This window comes from Alligator mississippiensis, chromosome 1 (assembly GCF_030867095.1).
Source record: "Alligator mississippiensis isolate rAllMis1 chromosome 1, rAllMis1, whole genome shotgun sequence".
NCBI classification, from domain to species: Eukaryota; Metazoa; Chordata; order Crocodylia; family Alligatoridae; genus Alligator; species Alligator mississippiensis.
In genome coordinates, this window is record NC_081824.1 from 125580030 (window position 1) to 125601616 (window position 21587).

Genomic DNA, 21587 nt, shown 5'->3' on the forward strand with positions numbered 1-21587 from the left:
AAATAGTCCTACTTTTGGGGTAAGTTTGTGATATCAAGGAACAAGAAACCTGGGTTCGAAAGCCCCTGCACCCAGAGGGCATTTGACCCTGAATTTCCTGCTTCCCAGCAAAGTGCTCTAACCAGAGCACAAGGCATTGTCCAGAGCAGGCCCCAGCCCACTTTTTGTAGGACTATCCATTAGGTAGCTAGGCAGGGAAGGTATGTGGGCCAGAAAACCAAGCCAGCAGGTGGGTGATTCAGTGAGATGGATGCCACCCTAAAAGGGAGGGGGCCCTAGCTTCTGCCCCTACCCACTGCTGCTAATGGGGAAAAAAAAACCCTATCCCACTGCTCTTTACCCAATGAATATTAAATAACTAGATGGAGAAAAGCCACAGGGGTCAGGTGCGAGAGCTGACTTTCTCTGATCGTTATTAACGATCAGTGGGCTAGGAGAATAAACAAAACAATCTCCTGTTCTTTCTAGACCTTAAAATCAACCTCATCTTGCCCTAATTCCTTTTGTAATTTAGTTTTTAAACAAACTGCAGTCTCTTACATGCATACAATATTATTTAATTCAAAACAACACCACATTCCTTCAGCAGCTATTATTCATTCGTATTATATACACATATATGAATCCCCCCTGCACACACTGAAATGTGTCAGTGGTAAAGAGCAGGGCTGTCCAACTGACATCCCTCCTACAGCCTGAGAGGAGTTAAATTGCTGCCTGTCAGGCTGGCTGGCATGGTGCCCGCAACCACTGTGATGCTCCAGAAACCAGCAGTGAACTGCTAGCCCCCATGCACTGTTGCCCACCACCAAATTCAGGGTCACTGCTGGAGACTCAAATTGGCAACAGGAGGAAAAATGGGGAGGGGGGCAGGCAAACAATGACAGTGGCATTCATTCCCTGAATTCCAGAGCTGCACTGACAAGTTGCCACCCTAACATCAGAAGTGGATCCTCTCACCCACAAGAAACCCCACAGACCAGATCTGACCCACTAGGCCAAGTAAGTTGGACAGCCCTGGTACAGAGCACAGAACAAGCTTCAGACAGAACGGGAGGTAGTTAGCCATGCTAGTCTGAAGTGAAGCAGAGACAGGGCAGGGAAGCACTTTACAGCAGTGATCCTTTGAAGGGTGCATGGGGTGTGTGCTGATAAGGGAGGTGTAAGAAGATAAGTAGGCAAGGGCAGGTTCAAGCTGGTCCCTGTTTGGCTAATCCCCCACCTCCATTGTCTGGCCCCTCTGTAATATAATATATAAATTTGTTTTTGAAACTGGGTGTCACTCAGTTCACAAAAATTATGGAGGGGTGCCTTGAGTCCCAAGAGGGTGAGAACCACTGCCTTTAGAGACTAACTGGTTCAGAGGCATGAGCTTTCATAGGCAACAACCTACTTTTCAGGCATAAACAGGAAGGGAAAGTCTACTGTATCCAAGAGAAACTGAAGTTAACTTGAGTACACTGAATAAAACTAACCATTCAGGACTTTGCTAAGACACTGAAATTCACATCCCTTTCTCTTCTGAGAAGTGCCAAGAGACCTTAATTATCACAAGCAATCAGGATTTTAAAATCTAATCCAAATGAGGGCACCTCCAGGATAAATCTCTCCCAACACATGCTTGTTTTACAAGATAAACGAAGTATGGTTTCAACAGGATGTAAAAACAAAGGAAAGATCACTGGATCAGTTTACATGATGTCTCTACTATCACAATTTCTCAAGGGATGACTGTTAATTATTTAGGTACTATAAAGTGACAAACAAGAAAAAATGGTTCTACTTACTCAGAGCTGTATGGCATAAATTTGAAGGAGTGAGGCAGCATTCATCTGCAATTTATAACTTGTTTTTAAAAGGGCGTACAATTTACATCTCTTAGCCTTTGCCCTTCTTATCAACACAAATAGCAGCAAATATAACCAATAGTATCCTCTGAGGTAACTGATCATACCAGTTCATTTTTAAAAGAAAATGCTCATCACCAGAATCAGTTTCTTATAGTTTGGCAGTACACAGTGGGCATGTCTACATGAAAGTTAATTCTACTGAGCATTAGTGTGGCACAAAAAACTGTGCTAATGCGCTAACATGCAGTAGAATTAGTCTACTACGCATTAGCATCACTTAGAAAGTGTGCACCGGTGCTAATGTGCAGTAGCACTGATTACAACACATGAAGTTAGTACCTCTGAGTATGGGTACTATACTTTATGTGTTGTAATTATGGTGCACTACCAAACTCGTAGATGCACCCACTACTTAGAAAATATGGATAATTTAGGAGACTAAGAGAGATCATTTACAGATGATCCCTTTATTTCTTCCTCTCCCACTCCATTTATAATCCCTGCCCCAACGCCCAAGGTTGCCTTAACTTCCCTTCTCCAATGCAGGCTATGAAAGCATGTCAGATTGTGCAACAGGCTTAATTTAATTCCTCCCCAATATCCTCATTAGATGACACGTCTGGCTTCCTGCACCAACTCTCACACTAGTCCCTGGTTCCCACTCATGAACCAGGGCCCAGTCCAATATCTCTGGTCCTTGTAGAAGTTTCCTTTAGGAAGCCAGCATACATTTGAAGTTCAAAACAAAGCATTATTTATTGATTTCTTAAAGTTCCAAAGCATTTGGGGAAATAAGATGACACAATCAAAGGTCTAGATGCATATGGATTTACAGGATCTTAAATTCTATGTCAAACTCAAGAAGGTCCAATTACTCTCCGTCTCTGAGTTGGAAGAACCACATACCTTGGCCACAGCAACTCTATGACAAATCACACGTGTCCAAGCTCATCCAAGTATCAGAGGGACATCTGCTACTGATGAACACTCCCCATGCAGCCCCCTCCTAAAAACTCCTAAAAGGCTTTACCTAGGGTCAGGCAAAAGGATTCTGCCAAGCATGTGTGTACTACTGCTTCAGCAGCACTTCTAATAGTGCAGAAGCTTAAGACTCAAAACTGAAGACTGTTTTCTTGTACGATATTTCAGAGCACTTGGTACCAAACCACTGATCAGGCTGCAAAACATACTGTAAATAACGGTTTTGGTGCAGTGTGATAGTTTTAGTTTTACATTCAAGAAAAGCAAGTATGCAACAGCAAAGTTCTGGGGACCTATCACTGCCAAAACATCAGTTTTTCACACATTTTTTCCTAACATCCAGCATTAAAGAAAATTATGTTCAAGTTACATTTAAACTCAGCTCTCTTTCTTTAGGGAATAAATCACAAATATATTTTGGAAACAGGAAATAGGAGATATTTTTAGAGTCAAGACCACTTCATAAATGAATCTCTTTCTTTAATCTTGATCGTATTGATTTTTTCCATGTGAACAAATGTTGGCTTTATTTTTTTGGAAAGCAAACTCTCAACCCTTCTGAAAAAGTTATGAAATAGAATCCAGCTAGGTACAACGCTGCTCAAATATTTAATCCACCTTTTATCATCTAAACACCTCTCTAATCAATCTTGTAGGCCTTTCTAATTAAAGAAGAAACGAGTTTATGAGCAGATAAACATCCTGGAATAATGATACACAGTGCTCTGGAGTTCTGTCTAAACGAGGTCTAGAATAATTATAGTTGATTTGTTACAAGTCCATCTTTGTGAATGACACATCAAAGCAAAAGTACTTATCATCCTTAGGAGTAACTTAGTCAAAATAAAATATGTCCTTGATAATTAAGCTACCAGGATCTGCATCTTGCATCCTATTTGCTGGTTCTCTCTGCTGCCAAACACTGTTCAGTGGAATCCACTAGCACAGGGATTTGCTCAAAAACAAAGCAATCGGCAAAATCTTGCTTACAAATCCATCTTCACAAACAGGATTCTTTCAAAGCCTGCAGGATTACACATATGGCTCCAGGCTTGATGCATATGGAAGATGATCAAAAGAAAATACCAAAGAAGTCACTGGGTGTATTAAAAATAAGATTAGAACCAAAGATCTCTGGGCAACTGAAACACAGCACTAGCATAAGGGGTGAGGCGAGAAAAAGGCAACTCAGAAAAGAAGATGTCATGGTAAATCAGATGAAGTAATCCAAAATGCAACATTAAAGAAGTAAAGGACCCAACAAAGGCAAAAGAGAGAAACCTTAAGACAGTGACCCTCAACCAGGTTGCCAAGGCACTCAGGGGTGCCTAGAGATCCTTTCTAAGGTGCAACACAATGTTAGTACTGTTAGGTGTGCAAACATGATTCACAAGATAAACCCAGAGATTTCAAATACAAATAGTGTCAAAAACTTTCTTACCTGTGTGCTCTTTCTAAATTCTCTGCAACAGAAAAATTGTTCTACTTTTCTGTAGTCAAAAAATAAGTGAAAACTAAGAACTGGCATTTTCCAAGGAGTGCCTCGGGTCTAATGAGGGGTACCTGGAGTCTAAAAAGGTTGAGAACCACTGCCTTAAGCCACTGAAGACAACAACAAATTACAAAGAGAAAATTTAGCAACCCTTTCCTTCTGCTGCAAAGATTTGATATATATGTGTGGGTACAACTTCAACTAGGTGCCTAGGATAGCCAGGCATACATCTCATTATAAAGAGAGAATTTAAAACAGATTTTTTGAAGCTTTATTTATCTCTAATGTAAGAAGTGTTGGCTTTCTCCTGACAGATACCAACTGAGCAGCTGCAAAGTCACAATATGAGTGGAAGGTTCTCAACATGTGTCAGGATCATGTTCTGTAAAGAGACCATAAACCTTTCTTCTAGTCTCCTAGGACCCCTTAACAGCAAACCAAAGCATTCCTTGCCCAGAGAGCTCTGCACAAAGCAAAGTCCCCACCGAGCTCACTGGAGGCAGAATCAACCTCCACTTACCACCTCCAACCATTTGCTTTTGGGCAGTGGTTCTCACCTTTTTAGACCCAAGGCTTTTAGACTCAACCTTTTTAGACTCTGTAACTTCTTGGAATTTAGCAGAACCTCTGTGGATACAGACAGAGGACACCTCTCTTTCCCCATGCAAGGGAGACATGCCTCCTCTCCCCAACATTTGCCTTGATGTATAAAGCCCAGGAGTGTTCTGCTTAAGAATCACTGTTTTGGGCACTCCAGTTTTTGCTGGGTTCAGCTGAAACACTTGAAAGGGACCTGATTTTCCAGAAGTGCTGAGCTCCAGCTTTCCAAAGACCAGGGCCCCAGCCTGTAAGTAGGGATGGTCCTACCTAAATAATTGGTGATGACGTGCCTCCCTGTCTTACAGGCACTTTGTCCACCCCTGCTCCTCCTCCCCTTTCCAGCCAATCCCAGCCCGTTTTGAACAACATTTCTGAAATTAGGTAATGTGGAGCAGCAGGCAGGGGAATCATAGAAAATAAGGGTTGAAAGGAACCAAGGTCATCTCGTCCAACCCCCTCCTCAAAGCAGAACCATCCCTAACTAAATCATAAATTCATAGGACTGGAAGGGACACCAAAGGATCATTGGGTCCAGCCCCCTGCATGAGCAGGAAAGACATTTGGAGTCAGGTGACCCCAGCCAGGTGACCAGTCATCTCAACCAAAGCTTTGTCTACCCAGGTCTTCAAAACCTCCAAGGATGGAGATGCCACAACCACTCTGGGGAGCCTGTTGCAGTGTTTTATTACCCTCCCACTAAGAAAGTTTTCACTATCTAACCTGTTTCCCTTGCTGCAACTTGAAACTTTTGCTCCTTGTTCTGTTATCTGCCATCACTGAGAACAGTCCAGCTCCATCCTCTTTCAAAGCCCCCTTCAGGGAGTTTTAGGCCACTATTAAATCCCACCTCAGTCTTCTCTTCTCCAGACTAAATAAGCCCAGTTCCCTCAACCTGTCTTCAGTAGTCATATCCCCCCAGCCCTTTAAACATTTTCACTGCCCCCAGCTGGACTCTCTCCAATTTGTTCACATCCTTTCTGTAGGGGAGCCCCAAAACGGAATAGATTGGACAGGAAGCTTTCCTGAGCTGTCTTCTGCCATAGGTGTTCCTGCCCCTAGGAACTCTCAGTCCTTTCTTGGGCTTTGATTAATGAAAAGAGAGGCTGCCTTTCTGTGAGGTCCTGTTGCTTAGACCCTCTGCTGCCATCCAACTGAAGGCTGCTCCTCCCTGTGCTTGGCATTGCTCAGGGCAGCACAATTCAGGGTTAAACTGTCCCATCCCGTCACTTCCCACCTCTCCCTCCCCCCCCGGCAAGTATGGCTCCTGCCTTCATAAGGCAATCTCCCCAGATCCCCAGCAAACTCTGGCTTCCCTTACAAGGAACCACCACTCCTCCTTCAGCTGCCTTCACTGCTACGCATCCTGATCCTGAGAGCCAGCTGGCCCCAGGGAGCAACTACGGAGGACAGCTCAGGCTGCTGGTCCATGGAACTGGCATCCCCCACTCCTACTGCCAAAACTGGTATATCTGAATGCAGCAGGTCTTAGGAGTTACAGGGAGCCATGCTGCCTGATCCATCTAATACTGGTTGCTGCAACATTGGCCCCCCATGCTTCTCCTGTAAATAGATGCATGGGACAGGTCCATCTATCCTACACGCCTGTTTCTGGAAGACACCACATGAGGTCAGAATGGAAAAGGCTACAGTAGGACCAGGGACTTCTGTCCCCTTAAGACTTGTCGGAGAACCCTAACGTAGGCAGAGTGACCTTCCTGGTTGTGCAACACCCCTGAAAGGGTCTTGAAACACCCTAGGGTGCCACGGCACCTGAGCTGAGAACCACTTCTGTAGCAGGCTGGGGACAGTAAAAAGCACTTGTGGAAGCTATTCCAGACCCTTGAGTAGAGTGGCTTTTGAAAAGTGGCTGTGGAGATGCTATGTACCCTGTAGAAGAAGGGTTCCTGTCTTACTTTGCATCTGACCAGAGATTTTTTGAGTTTAGGTGCATAAATTCTTCCCTTCCCCTCTCTCCTCACTCCAATCAGGGTCAGAATGATTTCCAAATTGTACTGGAGCAGGGACCCACTCTTAGAGTTACTGCTATATCTTCCAGGGACATAGCAGAAGTTATATATGTATAATACTAGTGGATACCAGCCCTTATATATGTCATCTTAAACATTACCCAAAAATACATTAAAAAAAAAAAGGTTCTTTTACCAGGAAGAGGAAAACCTGAGTTTACAGTAAGACTTCCCCTAAAACAGTTACTACCACAAACACCATCATAAGCAACAGAAGAACAGAAAATCTCCAGAGATATTTTAAAAAGTGAAAAAAATTAAGAGATCAATAGGGAATAAAAGAGGATGGAAAATACTCTCCAAAATGAGGGGGATTGCTCCTCTGAATGTTTCCTTGATTGTTCCTCCTAATGTCTGTACTAGGGGTGCACCAATAAAGATTTTTTTTGGCTGATACCAATGACCAATTATTAACCAGTCACATTGGCCAATAGATCCGATAGCCAACATGCAGCATGACAGCTTAGACAGCAGTGTCCAGCCAGTGCTCTCCAAGCTGCCAGGCTGCATTCCTGGCCGTGTACATGGCAGTTGTGTGCATGCATGTGGCATTTATTGGTGACATTATCGGCTACACTGGTCAAAAAAAGTCAATTGCTGATAACATCAATTTTCCTTTTATCAATTCCAATCTGATATGGACCAATATATTGGTGTACCTCTAGTTTATACTGCTCTGGACAAAACCCTTGGGTTTTATTTTGGGCCTGATTCTTTCAATTTGGGCCTCATTGTCTGCAAGCACTACAGCATGGTGTCATTATCACAGATTTATTATAATTGGACTTCCATTGATACATATACTCAAGTTTACTTATCTTTTACATCAGAGCCTGTTATGAAAGTCTCCCTGCTGCCTAATTGTTTGAGTGAAATTCAGTCTTGGAAGGCTTCAAATAAGCTCTGCCTCTATCCTACCAAGACCAAATTCCTATTGATTGTTAAAAAAAAATACGAAGGTGTCACAACCCAAAGGTGTGATTTTTTGTTTGTGTGCGCGTTTCGGCACCGCTAAATTATTTTCCCGCCAATTTGTCGCTTTCTTTGCACGGTAGAGTTCTCTGCTGCAAGAGAGAACTCTGGTGCAACGGGGGATTTCCCACCAGATTACAGCTTCTTTGCAGGGTGCATTTCTTTTGCATCATAGTGATACACGCTGCAAAGGAGTTCCCGCCATTTGTATTCGGATTCGCGCCACATTATTGGCCCATTCCTAATATAGGCACATGTGGCGGCTAGTGATTGGCTTGCTAGCCGTACAAAAGGCTTGTGTAGTTTCCGCCCAAGTCGGAGGAGGGAGGACGAGAGAGATTCTGTGTGAAGATCTCCAAGCGCTGCGGACCCTCGCTGACCCGACGCGCCTCCCCTAAGCAGGCAATAGAGGCAATAGAACCAAGCCTACGGAGCTTTCGCTTCTCGCCTCTCCCCGTCGCCGAGCGCAATCCTAGACATATCCCTTTCCTGTAACTTCGGACCCGCGGAGTTTAAGTAACTCCGGGGAAACTTTTCGAGTCTAACCGAACCGGACCCGCGGAGCCTGAACAACTCCATGGGAGCAATCGATTTGTCGTGTTCCTCTAGTGAGGATCCAAGCAGGAGCTGTGCCTGGAAACCTGTCCAGCCTACACCAATACCATCTTTGGGTGTAAGTAAACAATCTTTTCAATCAACCATTATGCCTCCGTAACTAATTCTAACTCGCGTGCGCTAAACCGCCCAGTGGTTCTCTCCAGCCCCGTGTGCCCGGGCTGCTGGCCACAGCCCGTGTGCAACGAAGACGGGCCCGGCTCACCCCTGGCTCGCACATGGTGACGGGAATGAGATCGGAATCACCGCCGCACGTGGCGACAAAGGTGGGATCGGGGCGCGGCCCGCACAGAAGGAAGGGCTGAATTTCCCCCACCAGAATTTAACCAGGTCAGCTATTTTGGCAATTGCTTTTGGTAAGGATTCTTAGGGCTGTTTTAGACTCCTGACTCTCTAATGTCTTACCCGATTAAGTCATTGAAAATTCAGTTTGTTTTGATATGTCTGCCAACTGTTGCCAACAAAGCATTTGATTTTCATGTGTCAGACTAAACTGTTATTCCTGTGTTTAATAAAAGTACCCTAATTACTATGTTTTTAATGTTGGCTGCCCTGCAGTTTCAAGACTGTACTTCCATTAGACTCAGGAAGTAGCAGTTGCATTTCTTACACTGGTTAAGTAGGAAGACTATTTATTTGTTGCATTAGCAGCACTAACTCCTTGTTGATTGCCAATTTTATTTTTGTTTGAAAAATCAGAAGATTTTTCCTTTATGAGCCAGAACTATATGACTAGTTTTCTTTTCAAACAAAATATTAAGAATTTGAGCTTAGAGCTTTTGAGACTAGAGAATAAAATTGACAGATTTCTTGCTATCTGAGGGACTTAAAGGAAATCACAATTTCAATCCCCTATTGATTCAGAACACACATCTGGGAAAGTAATGTACTCATTAGTATCTGATACTTGCTGATCAGGGAAAATTCTTTTTTATTAGAGGAAGTAGGATTTTAAGTTTGTTGGAGCCCTTTCTCTGGAGAGCTGACATATTATTTTATCAAAAGGATGGGTAATAATAGAAAATTTTACCCAGACACAGATTGGATCCAAGATTCAGGCCACTCAATCACAACAGTATCCTTTTTAAGGATATATGTATTTAATACCTTTGGATCAGATTTTGAGAGAGAAAAAAGGAAAAATGAGCACGTTTCAATAATCAAACTCCATTATCTGAAATTAGAAACACAAGAAGTTTTAAAACAATTATCAAAACCTCCTGTTTAAGTATCTCTATAGGTGTGAACAGCACAGGTGCATCTCAGTAGGAACTGCTATTTTACTCACAATGCCTAGTCAAATGTCTAGTCTAATGATGAAGATCAAACCAGAAAAGCAACTCGAAGAGAATTCAACTGATGCAAACCACAGATACTCCCAAACAGATGGTGCAGACTGTGATGAAGCAAACAGATGCTAGAGGAATGCATGACTAAGCAAAATTTCTAAATAGGGTCTACCTAACCACTTGAAAAATTGACATGGCATTATTTTCCATACAATGATTTATTTTCCATTCTATATGGAAAAGCTATTACAGCACAGCTAAGCTATGGGCTACTACAAAATAACAGCAACATAATATTCAATGAGTTTTCATCTACCTAGTCATATAAGTGAAGTTTTATTAATTTATCTTAACAGTACAGGCCTAGACCATACTCACAATCAGGTATAAAGCGATAATAAATTAGTTCTCAATGCTATCATAACTGGCTGTAAACAGACTCCCTCAAGAAACTATGTGATATTTTAGATTTGACGTGATAAAACACTATATGCTATTGTAAACTGAACATTTACCTGCATGGGCTCACCAAGACATGGATTTACAAGCAGTTACAAAAGAGGAAAGCATAATTAATTCTGTGACTGATTGCAAAATTATTCCTTTTTTATTCATACCAAAGTTTTCACAAATCTGAAAATCATCAAAGTGTTTAACATTCTCTCTCTCAAAGTGGCAACAGACACACCATAAAGCGCTGTATATTAACAGAAGTATTCTGCTGTCAATATCCAATTACATGTTATGTTCCCTCCCTGATATTATCAGTTTAAAACTAAGTTATGTAGGTGGAGCAAATAAAGTGCTAACATGCCATTAAAAACAAAACAGATCACTGTAAACACTGGAACTAGTTAAGAATGTCATTAATCTGTACACACTGTGGAGACACTGGCTCTACACAAGTAAGAGGGCGACACCTAGTGGGAATCAGATCAGCAAATAAAACACAAATATTAAGACTGAAAAATTGTATTTGTTATATAAAAACAGCACTTTTTTGCCAGTGAGAAGTCAGTAGCTTCGCTCAGTAGATTTGTGGTGGACAGAAAGGAGCATAGGAGGTGCACCTCAGAAAATAGGAAGATTGACTCGTCTAAAATTCTTCTTCTCCAGAGCTATTATGTAAGATCTTTGCTTGTGCTCTACCCTGCTACCTTAAGGGTTTAGAAGGGGAAGAGGTTTTTTTTTTTCCAATTCAAAGCACAGCTAGGCAACCATCTGTTCCTTATTCCTGTTCCCCTGATCCATATTATAGCTCCATACTGGAATAGCTAATATCAAGTGCTACAAGCTCCACAGGAACCCCATAGGTCACATCTTGGGACCTCTTTCTTTGTACTGCTCACAAGGATGCTAGCATATGGCCCCACTCCAGAGCAAAACTGCTGAAGCTACACAGGCTATGTAGCATGTAGCCTTCTGCTGAGTGGGCAAAACTGGGATAGGACAGCTAAGAAATGAACAACAGAAAATGAAAGAGCAAGTAAGACAGGAGTAAGAGATGCAGAAAGGGAAATGAAAAAAAAATCAATTGGAAAGCAAAAAGATACTGGAAATGTGATGGAGCAGTCTCAGGAGATGCACGGAATAGGAGGAAAGAAAGGGCATTCACCAACCCATCACAAAATGATCTCCAAATTAAACCAGTTAGAGGGCTTTTTTTCCTCTTTACATAAAAGCAGCTTTGGAAAAGCTGCAATTCTATCAAGAAGCTATCTTTCAGTCTGAAATGGAATGGCTGCAATCAAAACAAAGGGATGTAGTGACTTGCAACATGGATAGGATTTGAAAAAGATGGGCAGGGGCACCTCCCTAGATATGGGCACACAAGATTAGGAGCCACAGCATCAAAGTTACCAAGACAGTCAAGCACTGCTGGCAGGGGCACTCTTCATCAACCAAGAAAAGAAGCAGACCCTTGATGAGACATAGTGGCTGAACAGATTTGGCAATGAAAAGTAGCAAGAACTCTCCAGACCTCCAAGAGAAGGTTGGCAATTAAAAGCACTAGCAGTACTCTTCTCATGTCCAAAATTTATGCACCTAACACACAGGCACTGCAGCTGACATACAAAACCAATACATTTAACGTGAAATAGTACACTCTCTTCTTGAGCAGCCAACAGAGCAAAATTTCAAACAGACAAAAAAATGTGCTGTCACATATGAAGAGGTTTTTTTATTCCACATTGGGAAAAGTTAACAGTAGTCTGTTTTGGTGGGAGGGGCAAAAAAAGAGGTCTGAATGAAAGCTGACAACCCTGCTTGATTGTTCTTGAAGGGGGAAGTGGCGGGAAGCATACTATAAAATATGTAGTTTGTTTTAATTACTATTTGAGCTGAAAATTTTAATGGGACTTAGCACCAATAATGTTTTCAGAGAGTTAAATGCTCACAGCACTTAAAAGTCAAGAGCAGATTTTATTTCTGTGAATATTTTCACAGAAAATTACATTTTCACAGACTAATGAGCTTACCAAACTTCTGAAGCACTTTTCAAAGGTGGACATTTCCCAAAGGAACTGTACAACTTCACTTGCTTAACACAAGTCAGCAGGAAGTAGTAGAGCTATAGAAGGAATGTGGTCAGGCCCAGCATGTGCAGTATGCTTGTTTTTAAACTTTTGTTTTTTAAGTTGCCATAAGGCACCAAATGTTCCTGAAAGACAGTAAAACAAGACCTTTGTGCTTTTACTTGGAGCTCAGAGCATCCCCAGAAAACAAAAGTAGGCAGATTAACATGAACAAGATATAATTCTTTTTCTTAAATGGTGACTTTTTGCCAAATGCATAATAATTATATGTATTAGGAGAGTAGAAAAAATAGTGTGACCGTAAATGTTAGATCTCTCAATCCTGGCTGAGATAGGCATTATGCACTGTCACACATTTCCCACACATAAACTGGTCATGCTCTTCCATACTGGGAGCGTATACACAAGGCATTTACTATGGAGTTGACGAATTAGCTCTGCAGTGAACGTCTTGGCATCTACACATCTGACCCTATTAGGCTGAGTAAACTAATAATCTCTGCAGCAGGGTAATACTTGGTGCAGCTGGCTGGGGTATTCATAGATGCTAAGGTCAGAAGGGACCTCAACAGATCATCAAGTCTAACCCCCTGCCTGGGCAGGAAAGAGTGCTGGGGTCAGATGACCCCAGCCAGATGCCTACCCAGCCTTCTCTTAAAGACTCCCAAGGTAGGGGAGAACACCACCTCCCTTGGAAGCCCGTTCCAAATTTTGGCCACCCTAAACACTCGAGTTATAAAGAAGTTTTTTCTTGTGTCTAATCTAAAGCAATCTTCTAGCAATGTATGACTATAAGTCCTAGTCTTCCCCTGGGGAGCCCTGGTGAACAGATGTTCTTCCAGTCCCTGATATGCGCCCCTTATATAGTTATAGGCAGCCACCAAGTCCCTTCTGAGTCTTCTCTTCTCCAGGCTGAACAGACCCATGTGTCTTAGCCTATCGTATGGCCTGCTCTCCATACCTCTAACCATACGTGTAGCCCTCCTTTGGACCCTCTCTGCATCTTTCCTGAAGTGTGGTGCCCCAACTGGATGCACTACTCCAGCTGCGGTTTCACCAAGGCCAAGCAGAGCAAGAGGATGACATCCTTAGTTTTGCTTGAGATGCATCAGTAGATGCATGCCAGTGTATGTATGCTTCAGTACAGGGGCTGCCTGCCAGCTAGCTCCATACCTGGAGCACCCCCTGCCCCAGCCAGCCCCTCCACTGCACACTGACCTGGGAGGGAGCAGCCCCGGGCTGGTATGCTGACCCCCAAGGGCCTCCTGCCATCTGGGCTGCTCCGATCCAGTTCAGCATGCTGCGGTCCCGGTGCACATTCAAACAGTGCACCCAGGAGCAAGAAGCTCTGGACTTTATTGCTTCACCTTAATTGCACATGTAGACATACTGACCTGCACTGGTCTCTGCAATGCCACAGGCAAAGCCTACCAAACTATGTTAATTTAATGGTTGTGTGACATGAACACAACTTAAGTAAAACAGAATCAGCATTTTAAAAAATGATCTTCAACTTCTTGAAGCATACTTTTTCTATTACAAAAATTTACAAGAGCTATTCTGCAGCAACATGGTATTTCCAGGAGACAATTACAGTTGTATTCCTTGAAGTTCAAAAGTCTCCTAGGTGCAGAGAAACAAAAATTTTAATTTTCCTTTTGTAGAATGCAAACCCTATACATTCTCTATGGTTTAAAAATAAACTGAAATTCAGTGAGGGAGAGTCAGATAGGCATCCTATGATGATGTTGGACTAAGAATCTAAACATAAGCCAGGAAATTAAAACTCTGTCAATTATGGTAGTAAACAACATGATAGCATTTTATAAACTGAAAAAAAGCTACAATCCCAGTTTTTATGATTTTGATACAAAGGTGAAAAAGCAGAATGTAGGGAGACATATAGGATGCAGTCATTGGAAAGTTATATATTTTAAATAGAAAATACTTCCCAAATTATTTGCTGTTATCCACCAAGTCTTCCACAGATATCCTGTCAGAAGTAGGTCAACAGAAATATCTGACTATAGAGAGTTAAGAATCTTTCAAGTGAGATCAGAATAAAAATAAGGTCAGTGACCTTATTTGGATCACAATGCACATGAAGATTTCTGTTCTAAGGAAAAGCAAGCAGATCCTGATGCCTGACTTTAATGCTGACTTGTTTCTGTAACTAGAGAGAATCACAATCTCTCTGCCTAAATTTTGTCAAATACCAATTCATCCCAAAACAATGTTGTGGTTATTAGGCAAGTCTGAGTTTGCAATACAGTGCAACTAGGTAAAAAAGTATTATATACGTAATATTTGTGGTTACTATCAAGATTGTTAAATGTATTATTTAACAAATATAAGCAATTTAAAAGCATATTAAAATAGTTTTCTTATCTAAAGCAGTTGCCTTTAACGATTCAGAATTATAGCCATGCCATATCCAATTTAACATAATCAGACAGGAGTCTGGCAGATTACAGTGAAGTGTCTCAGCTTCTATAGTTCTGAACTCCCCAATATTAAATCACATTTCTCACTGTGACTATGCCTTCAGAATATCTGATGTTTTCACAACTGGATTATATTGTTTCTCCAAGAGCATTTTCAGTTAAACACAGGAAGTACTGATCATCAAACACAAGGCAATTTATCTTTCATAATTTTTTTCTTGAAGTACAGGCTAGAACATACTCAGTATACCACCCATTAAACAAGCATCTAAGGATAAGCTACAGTATCTTTATATATTTTGCATACAAATACTTGTTTAATGGGTGGTATACTGAGTATGTCCCATTTTGTACCTTTAAGACTAATCTGTATGGAATGTATCCACTATAGGTTACTCATGGTAGTCATCAGCCAGCACTTTCTGCTTGGCTCTGAAAATGGAAAGCAAACTGAGGAACATCAGCCTATGATTGATCTTTTATAGCAGTCATCCAAGTCAGACACTTTTTCATCTTTTTCTCTGTTCCCAGCTACTCAAATTGTTAAGCTCTTAAGTCCTAAAATTTCTGGCCATCATTTTCCTTGATAAGATGTAGAAAGGATTTTGAGTATTTTTTTCTGATCTACTAATTAAAAGAAGAAAAAAAATAAACTTGTATGTCAGACGCATGAAACTTTAACTGTGCTCCTCTGTATATTCCACTAGGCCCAAATGGCTACAGAATCTCTGCTTAAATTGGCTCGACCCTATCACAGAAGAATTAGGAGAAAGATATATTTTCCAATGTACGCAGGTCTGCCTCACTGTGACTAAAACATCCTTCAACTTCTCATAAGATTCAGTAACACAACTGAAAAGAGGATTGCTCACTTTGGATCAGTGATTCTGAACCAGATTGACTTGAGATCCTTTCAAGGGTGCCGCAGGGTACATTGTTAGGTAGGAAAACATGACTCACATGATAAACTTAGAGATTTCAAATAGGAATCCATAGCACTAAAAGTATTTTGCCCTTTTGCAGTCTTTCTGGGTTCTTTCAATAAAAGAATTGCTCTATTATTTTTCTGCAGTCAAAAAGCAAATGAAAAGAAAGAGTTGTGGCATTTTCAAAAGGATGCCTGTAATCCATTCAGGGGTACCTCAAGTACAAATAATAAGGTTTAAAACCACCGCTCTAGATAAACCAGCCGTTTTATTTTTGACTGAAATAACTCAGCTTCAAAATCGTAACACTTGCATGAGCACTGCTCCTACAAGGAGCAAGTCAACCACTGTCAGTATATCTGCTGTTAAAATTGCCTACGCTTCCACAGCTTTCTGTTTCTCATACAAGCCTTGGGGCAATAACTTCAGACTGACACCAAAGCCAGCTCAAAACATGAAGCTCTATTTCTATAAAATGTGTAAACTTTGAAAGTCTACTTATGATATGTGTAGAAGAACCTAGCAAATTATTATACTGAACTTGGCACCTACTATTGATCCTTTGGATGAGTGAGAGATTTTGATTTCATAAATTCACTTTTCCAGGACTTCTGCAAAAGAAAGATATTATCAAAACAGGTAGAGCATGCTGTGTAATTTAGTCATTAAATGCAAGAAATTTAATCAGTGGCACATCTTATTTACATCACAAACAAATGTCACTCTCGAAGACTGAATGTTAACGAACTATTCTCTTTCCTCAGTGTATTTATTTTGCTTTCTTTTACATGCAATTATGGCAACTTGTTTTCCTCCAAGCAGGTGTAAGTAACTCCTGAGATTTTGTATGTATCCCTCCAAATGTGCGAAGTGCAGCTGTGCTGTCACGGTTCCTCTGTGTACAGATTCAGCTTTTAAGGAACTATTTAAAAAAGGTAAAATGCAAAAATGTTTTTAATCTAAAAAATGAATGGATGCTCCTTATTAAAAGAGTAAGGATTCTTAAGTCCAACTTTGCTCCATCCACCATCTATAATGCCTATTGCTAAGAAAAAAATCAATTCAATTTTTAGTTGGTTCAGCAAATGTCAGGATACTCATTCTCTCCTCTGTACAAGATACTACAGTGATATTCAGTGAAATAGCACAATTAACATGACAAATACTATGCAACACTTGATGGCTTTGTGCAGTGAGGGCCAACTTTATTAGCAGGCATACCACAAATTAGCCCCACACCCTCTTGGGAGTGCCACTCTGCTTCCCTTCCTTTACCAAATCTGCTGCTGTGCTTCCTCTTCTGTGCTGTGCTCCCTGCCAGATCCGCTGCTCTGCTATCTGCTCCCTGTCCATGTTTCCTGCCTGATCAGCCACTCCACTTTCTGTTCCCTACCTCTATGCTGCCTCTCCGCTGCCTGATCTGCTACATGCCACCCCCTGCTATTATTCCTGCCATTTGTGGCTCCCGAGCCACAGATTGATCACACCTAGCACTAGCACATGAGGTGGGTAAGGAGGGAAAAAGGCCAACACATCCAAGTGATGACTTGTTGGGCTAGAGACGCCACAGGAAACCCTCTAGCCGTTCTGTTTGATAGCCATGAATAGCAAGAGAACGATGTCAGAGCCAGGCTTGATGCTCCTGATGATGCAGCTCGCTTGAGATGCAGCGTACCATGCTGGTGGGGAAGCTGTACTTGTATGTCTCTCACATGCGTGCACAGAGCATGGGCTTGACACCTGATTGCATACCTGTGCAGGGCACGGCTTTGGCACGAGCCCAGGGTGGACAATGGGTGCAGTGCTCGCTGCGCTGAAGGTCCTCCCTGCCCCTCTTGGCTTCCACATGCTCAGTGGGTGCCAGAGCCCTGCTGTGCGCAAAGGAAGGGGCCACCAGGATGCCACCAGCTGAGGCAGGTGGAGAGGTACCATGTGGCCCACCTGCCCTCGTGGGGGGGGGGGGGCCCTGGAGGGAGACTGAGCAAGGCGAGACCTCCTCATAGCCTCCTCCCAGGGGAACCCTGAGCTCCACAGCCAGGACACCATCAATGGGGGTGGAGCCAACCAGCCACATGCCAAATGACACCTCATTTGCAAACATGCATATTCATGTATGTCAGTATCTGCAGCTGTGGCACAGGGCAGCCCCGAGTTCCACAGCGACATCATCAATGGGGCGGAGCCAACCAGCCACCTGCCAAGTAGCACCTCATTTGCATGTGTGCATATTCATAAATATGTCAATGTATTAGGTGGGGGCCGAGGGCAGCCTCCAGCTCCACAGGATGAGATCAGCAACGGTGGGGGGGCGGGCAACCAGCAACATGCCACGTGACACCTCATTTACATACGCTTATATTCCTACACATGCAAATATATGTAAATGTACACGGGCGCAGGTAAATATGGGGGAAAGGCGCAGCAAACGATACCTTCACGCTCCGGGGCGAGAGGAGCCCCGCCCCTCCCCCCGGCATTCGGCTCCAGAAGCGGGGCCACTTAACAGCCAAGGAGAGCCGCCCCGCCCCGCCCCTCCCGTGACGTAAGCATATTGCGTCACAACGGGGAGGGCAGGCCGTCGCGGCCGCCCCGCCCTTACCTTCCCAGGTGACGTCATCGCCTTGCCGCCGCAGGAACTTGTACCAGAAGGGGGCGGCGGCCTCGTGGTCTGGCAGCGCCGCCTCCGCCAGCCATAGCGTGGGCTCCTGGGCGGGCCGCGGCGCCGTGGGGCGCGCCGGCTTCATGGGCAGCGCGCGCTGCGGGTCCCACTGGCCAAGCTCCGGCCGTGAGCCGGCCACCAGCAGCGCCACGCCGCCCTCCGTCATCCGCGCCGGCACCACCACCCCGAAGCGGAACAGCATGGCCGCGCCTGGGGCTGGGACCGGGAGTGAGGGGGGCAAACTCAGTCCCCTCGTGGTTGCCGGAGGGATCGCAAGCTCTAGCGTCTTCCGGGTTGTGACGTCATGACGCCGGCGCGCGGACGTCCCCAAAGAACGGGGGTTCGAGCCCCACTACCCGACCGGCACGTGACTGACTGGCTGAGCAGGTGGCTGCATACTTTGCGCATGCGCGGGGCTTGGCTTCCCACCCCAGCTCCAGTGTCGGTCTACGCCCACCCGCAGCGGCGAGCGTTCGAGGCTGCATGCTGTGAGCATGCGTAGGGCATAGACGCTTGCTGGTGTCCAGGAAGCGGGCGGCCGCTGGGCTGGTCGCGCGTCCTTGGCACCGTTGCCACGTGCACGATCAGATTGTATTTGTAGGATACTTTCAACCCCGGCACGAAGTACGATCAGTAATAGTAAAAGTGCTCAACATACATGTAGGATAACTTCTGAGGCAGCTGACTGACGCAGCATGTGCAAAACCCAAGTCACTTGGGGACTCAACCCCCTTTGGGGTCTGCTGGTGGCATTTTCTTACCACTGCTCGCTTCCAAATAAAGAAATGCTTCAACTTCTATGACCCAGTTCTCACTCGCTCACTGTCACCTACAGGGAGCATTATAAAGTAAATAAGCCTAACTTGCATGCTTTTTTAGCATATGATAATTTCAAGCTTCCAATATGGTAATTTCATATTTAAGACCTGCAAAGCTGTTCCCCTGCAGACACTGCTTCAGCTGCTCTGGGATCTGGGCATGGGGCTCAAGCCGGTGCCGGCTCAGGTGTGCTGGGGGGATGGGGTCCATGGGTAGGGTCCGTGCCCTGCGTAGGTCTGATTAGACCTAGGGGCCAGATGTCTGACACCCTTCCCCTCTTCAACCCCCTCTCTAGCATCCATCGCTTATTGGGCTAGAGATGCCACCGGAAACCCTCCAGCCTTTCTGTTCAATAGCCATAAATAGATCTGTCATCCACAGTCAGTTGGCATGTGCCTAATTGCCCAACCATGCAGCCACAAACACATCTAGCCCCCTTTTGAACCCAGCTCTGCTACCAGACTCCACCACCTCCTGTGGCAACGAGTCCTAAACATTAACTGAGGGTTGCAGAAAAATGGGCCATTCCCTTCTTAGTTGTAAACCTGTAACCTGTTCATTTTGGCAGGTGCTGCATAGCTGGTGGTTATATAGCCACAGTAGGCTATGAAGTAACTTTGGCAAGATTGTCAGACTGTGTTAGAGTTGCTTCAGGCGCTGGTAGACACGCAGCTCCCTGCTCTGACTCCTGGCACTTCACAGAAAGCCCCATGAGTTAGGCTGACCACCGTGGCCCCCCCCGGCCGCCGCAGGCATTCGCTCTTTGGTCCAGTGGGGTGGGAGAATAGAGCTGCGCTTTGGAGCTGATTTAGGGAAGGAGCTGCCTACCTGCAGCTTCTCTCCCCTAGCCTCAAACCCCCTCCCAGCTCTGGTGCTCTCTACAGGATGAGACGGGGAGAAAGGAAGGGAGAGGGCTCCCATCTGGGATTTGCCCAGACTGAGCTGGAGGGGAATGGGGGAGGGACTATGAGGCAGAGGCAGCTCCAATCCATGCCCTCACTTCTGGTTCGGGTTGGGCAAACCCCAGCCCAGAGCTCCCTCCTCTCCTTTCCCCCCATCCCATCCTGCAGACAGCAACAGAGGCTGGGGGTGGGCTTATGCAGCCCAGCCCCAATTGCATGGAGGAACTGAAGTGAATGAAGGCGAGTGCATTGGTGCACCTTCATCTGAACCCTCATTAGATGAGGGCTAATTTGTCATGTCATCGGGCACTTTCAAGGGGCTCTGCAGCCGTGCACTTCTGTCAGGGCATGGCTGTAGAGTGTTTTCAGGGTGCCAATTGCACAACAAATGTCATTTCTGTCAGCGCCCTGCAGTGACTCCTGAGTAATGCTGTAAACACATGACTAAGTAGCGGGTACATGCGCCACTAGAATTCCCAAAGGACAAAACTCTGCATAGCTGAGCTCAGAACGCCATTGGTTTCTGCTGCTTCTTACATTCTTGTCCCTGTTGCAGACAGATAAGCTGAAGACATATACTTTTTTTAGGGGCTTTGATAACAACAACAACAATAATAATTATAATAATAAATCCAAATCTCCCTCCAGCCTCCTAGACTCAGCATAACCTTGGCAGCATAACCTTCTAGACTCAGCATAACCGTGTGCGTGTACTTGTGAAGAATGTGCAACTGAGAAGGGCTCTGTGCTCACAATATTCTTAGGGCAAGCCCTGGCTTGAATATCAGAAGATCCCCTGGAAAGGAAGTGAGGACCAGCTGCTGGTTGTTTGGACCAGTCCTAGGCAGCCTCCTGCTGACATCAGATGGAGTCTTACAGTAAACCAAAAAAACTTCTGCTTCTAAGACATGGTTGCTCAGACCATCTAGGCACCCTGAGGTGCCTTGAGATCCTTTCAAGGGTATTGCAGTGCATTAGCACTGTTAGGTGTAGAAACCTGATTCACAAGATAAACTGAGAGTTAATAGGAATCCATAACATGTCAAAAACATTCTGACCTGTTGTGGTCTTTCTGAGTTCCTTGTAATTTGCTCTATTCTTTTTCTGTAGTCAAAAAAGGAAATAAAACCAAGAGCTGACATTGTTTCAGGGATGCCTCAGGTCTAATGAGGAGAAGGTTGAGCATCACTGATCTAGATGGATCAAAATTCCAGCCACAGGTGTGCTGCTCCTCTGACAGGAGACATTTTACCAATGGTTTGGATCATTCTTTCATGAAGTTCCTTTCTAACCATTCTGTTGATGAGGAAGATTTCCAGCACAATCAACTTTATAAGCTTGGCACATTAGCAGGTACCTACAGATAGCATGAATGACTGGTGCCTCCCAAGACTGTAGGCAGCAGCATCAGCGGTGAGTGGAGACTGCCTGCACAATACCGTCAGTAGGGGGTTCATAGATTCATAGATGTTAG

At 44.2% G+C, this 21587-nt stretch overlaps 1 protein-coding gene across 3 annotated transcripts in view; it reads right to left on the reverse strand.

Annotated features, from left to right (window-relative positions):
• EPM2A (EPM2A glucan phosphatase, laforin) overlaps positions 1–18830 on the reverse strand; it is a 66156-nt gene extending 47326 nt beyond the window's left edge. The window contains exons 1-2 of one of the 3 annotated variants that reach the window (XM_059713764.1): positions 18166–18256; positions 16286–16344 (exon numbers count right to left, since the gene is read on the reverse strand). Coding sequence is in view for 1 of the 3 variants with exons in the window: in XM_006270433.4 (XP_006270495.1) it covers positions 18333–18594 (262 nt within the window). In the remaining 2 variants the exon portion in view is untranslated. Of the gene's footprint in view, positions 1–16285; positions 16345–18165; positions 18268–18332 lie in introns of those variants that run through there. The other 2 variants (XM_006270433.4, XM_059713773.1) reach the window with 2 other exon arrangements.
• Between the last annotated feature and the right edge of the window lie 2757 nt (positions 18831–21587).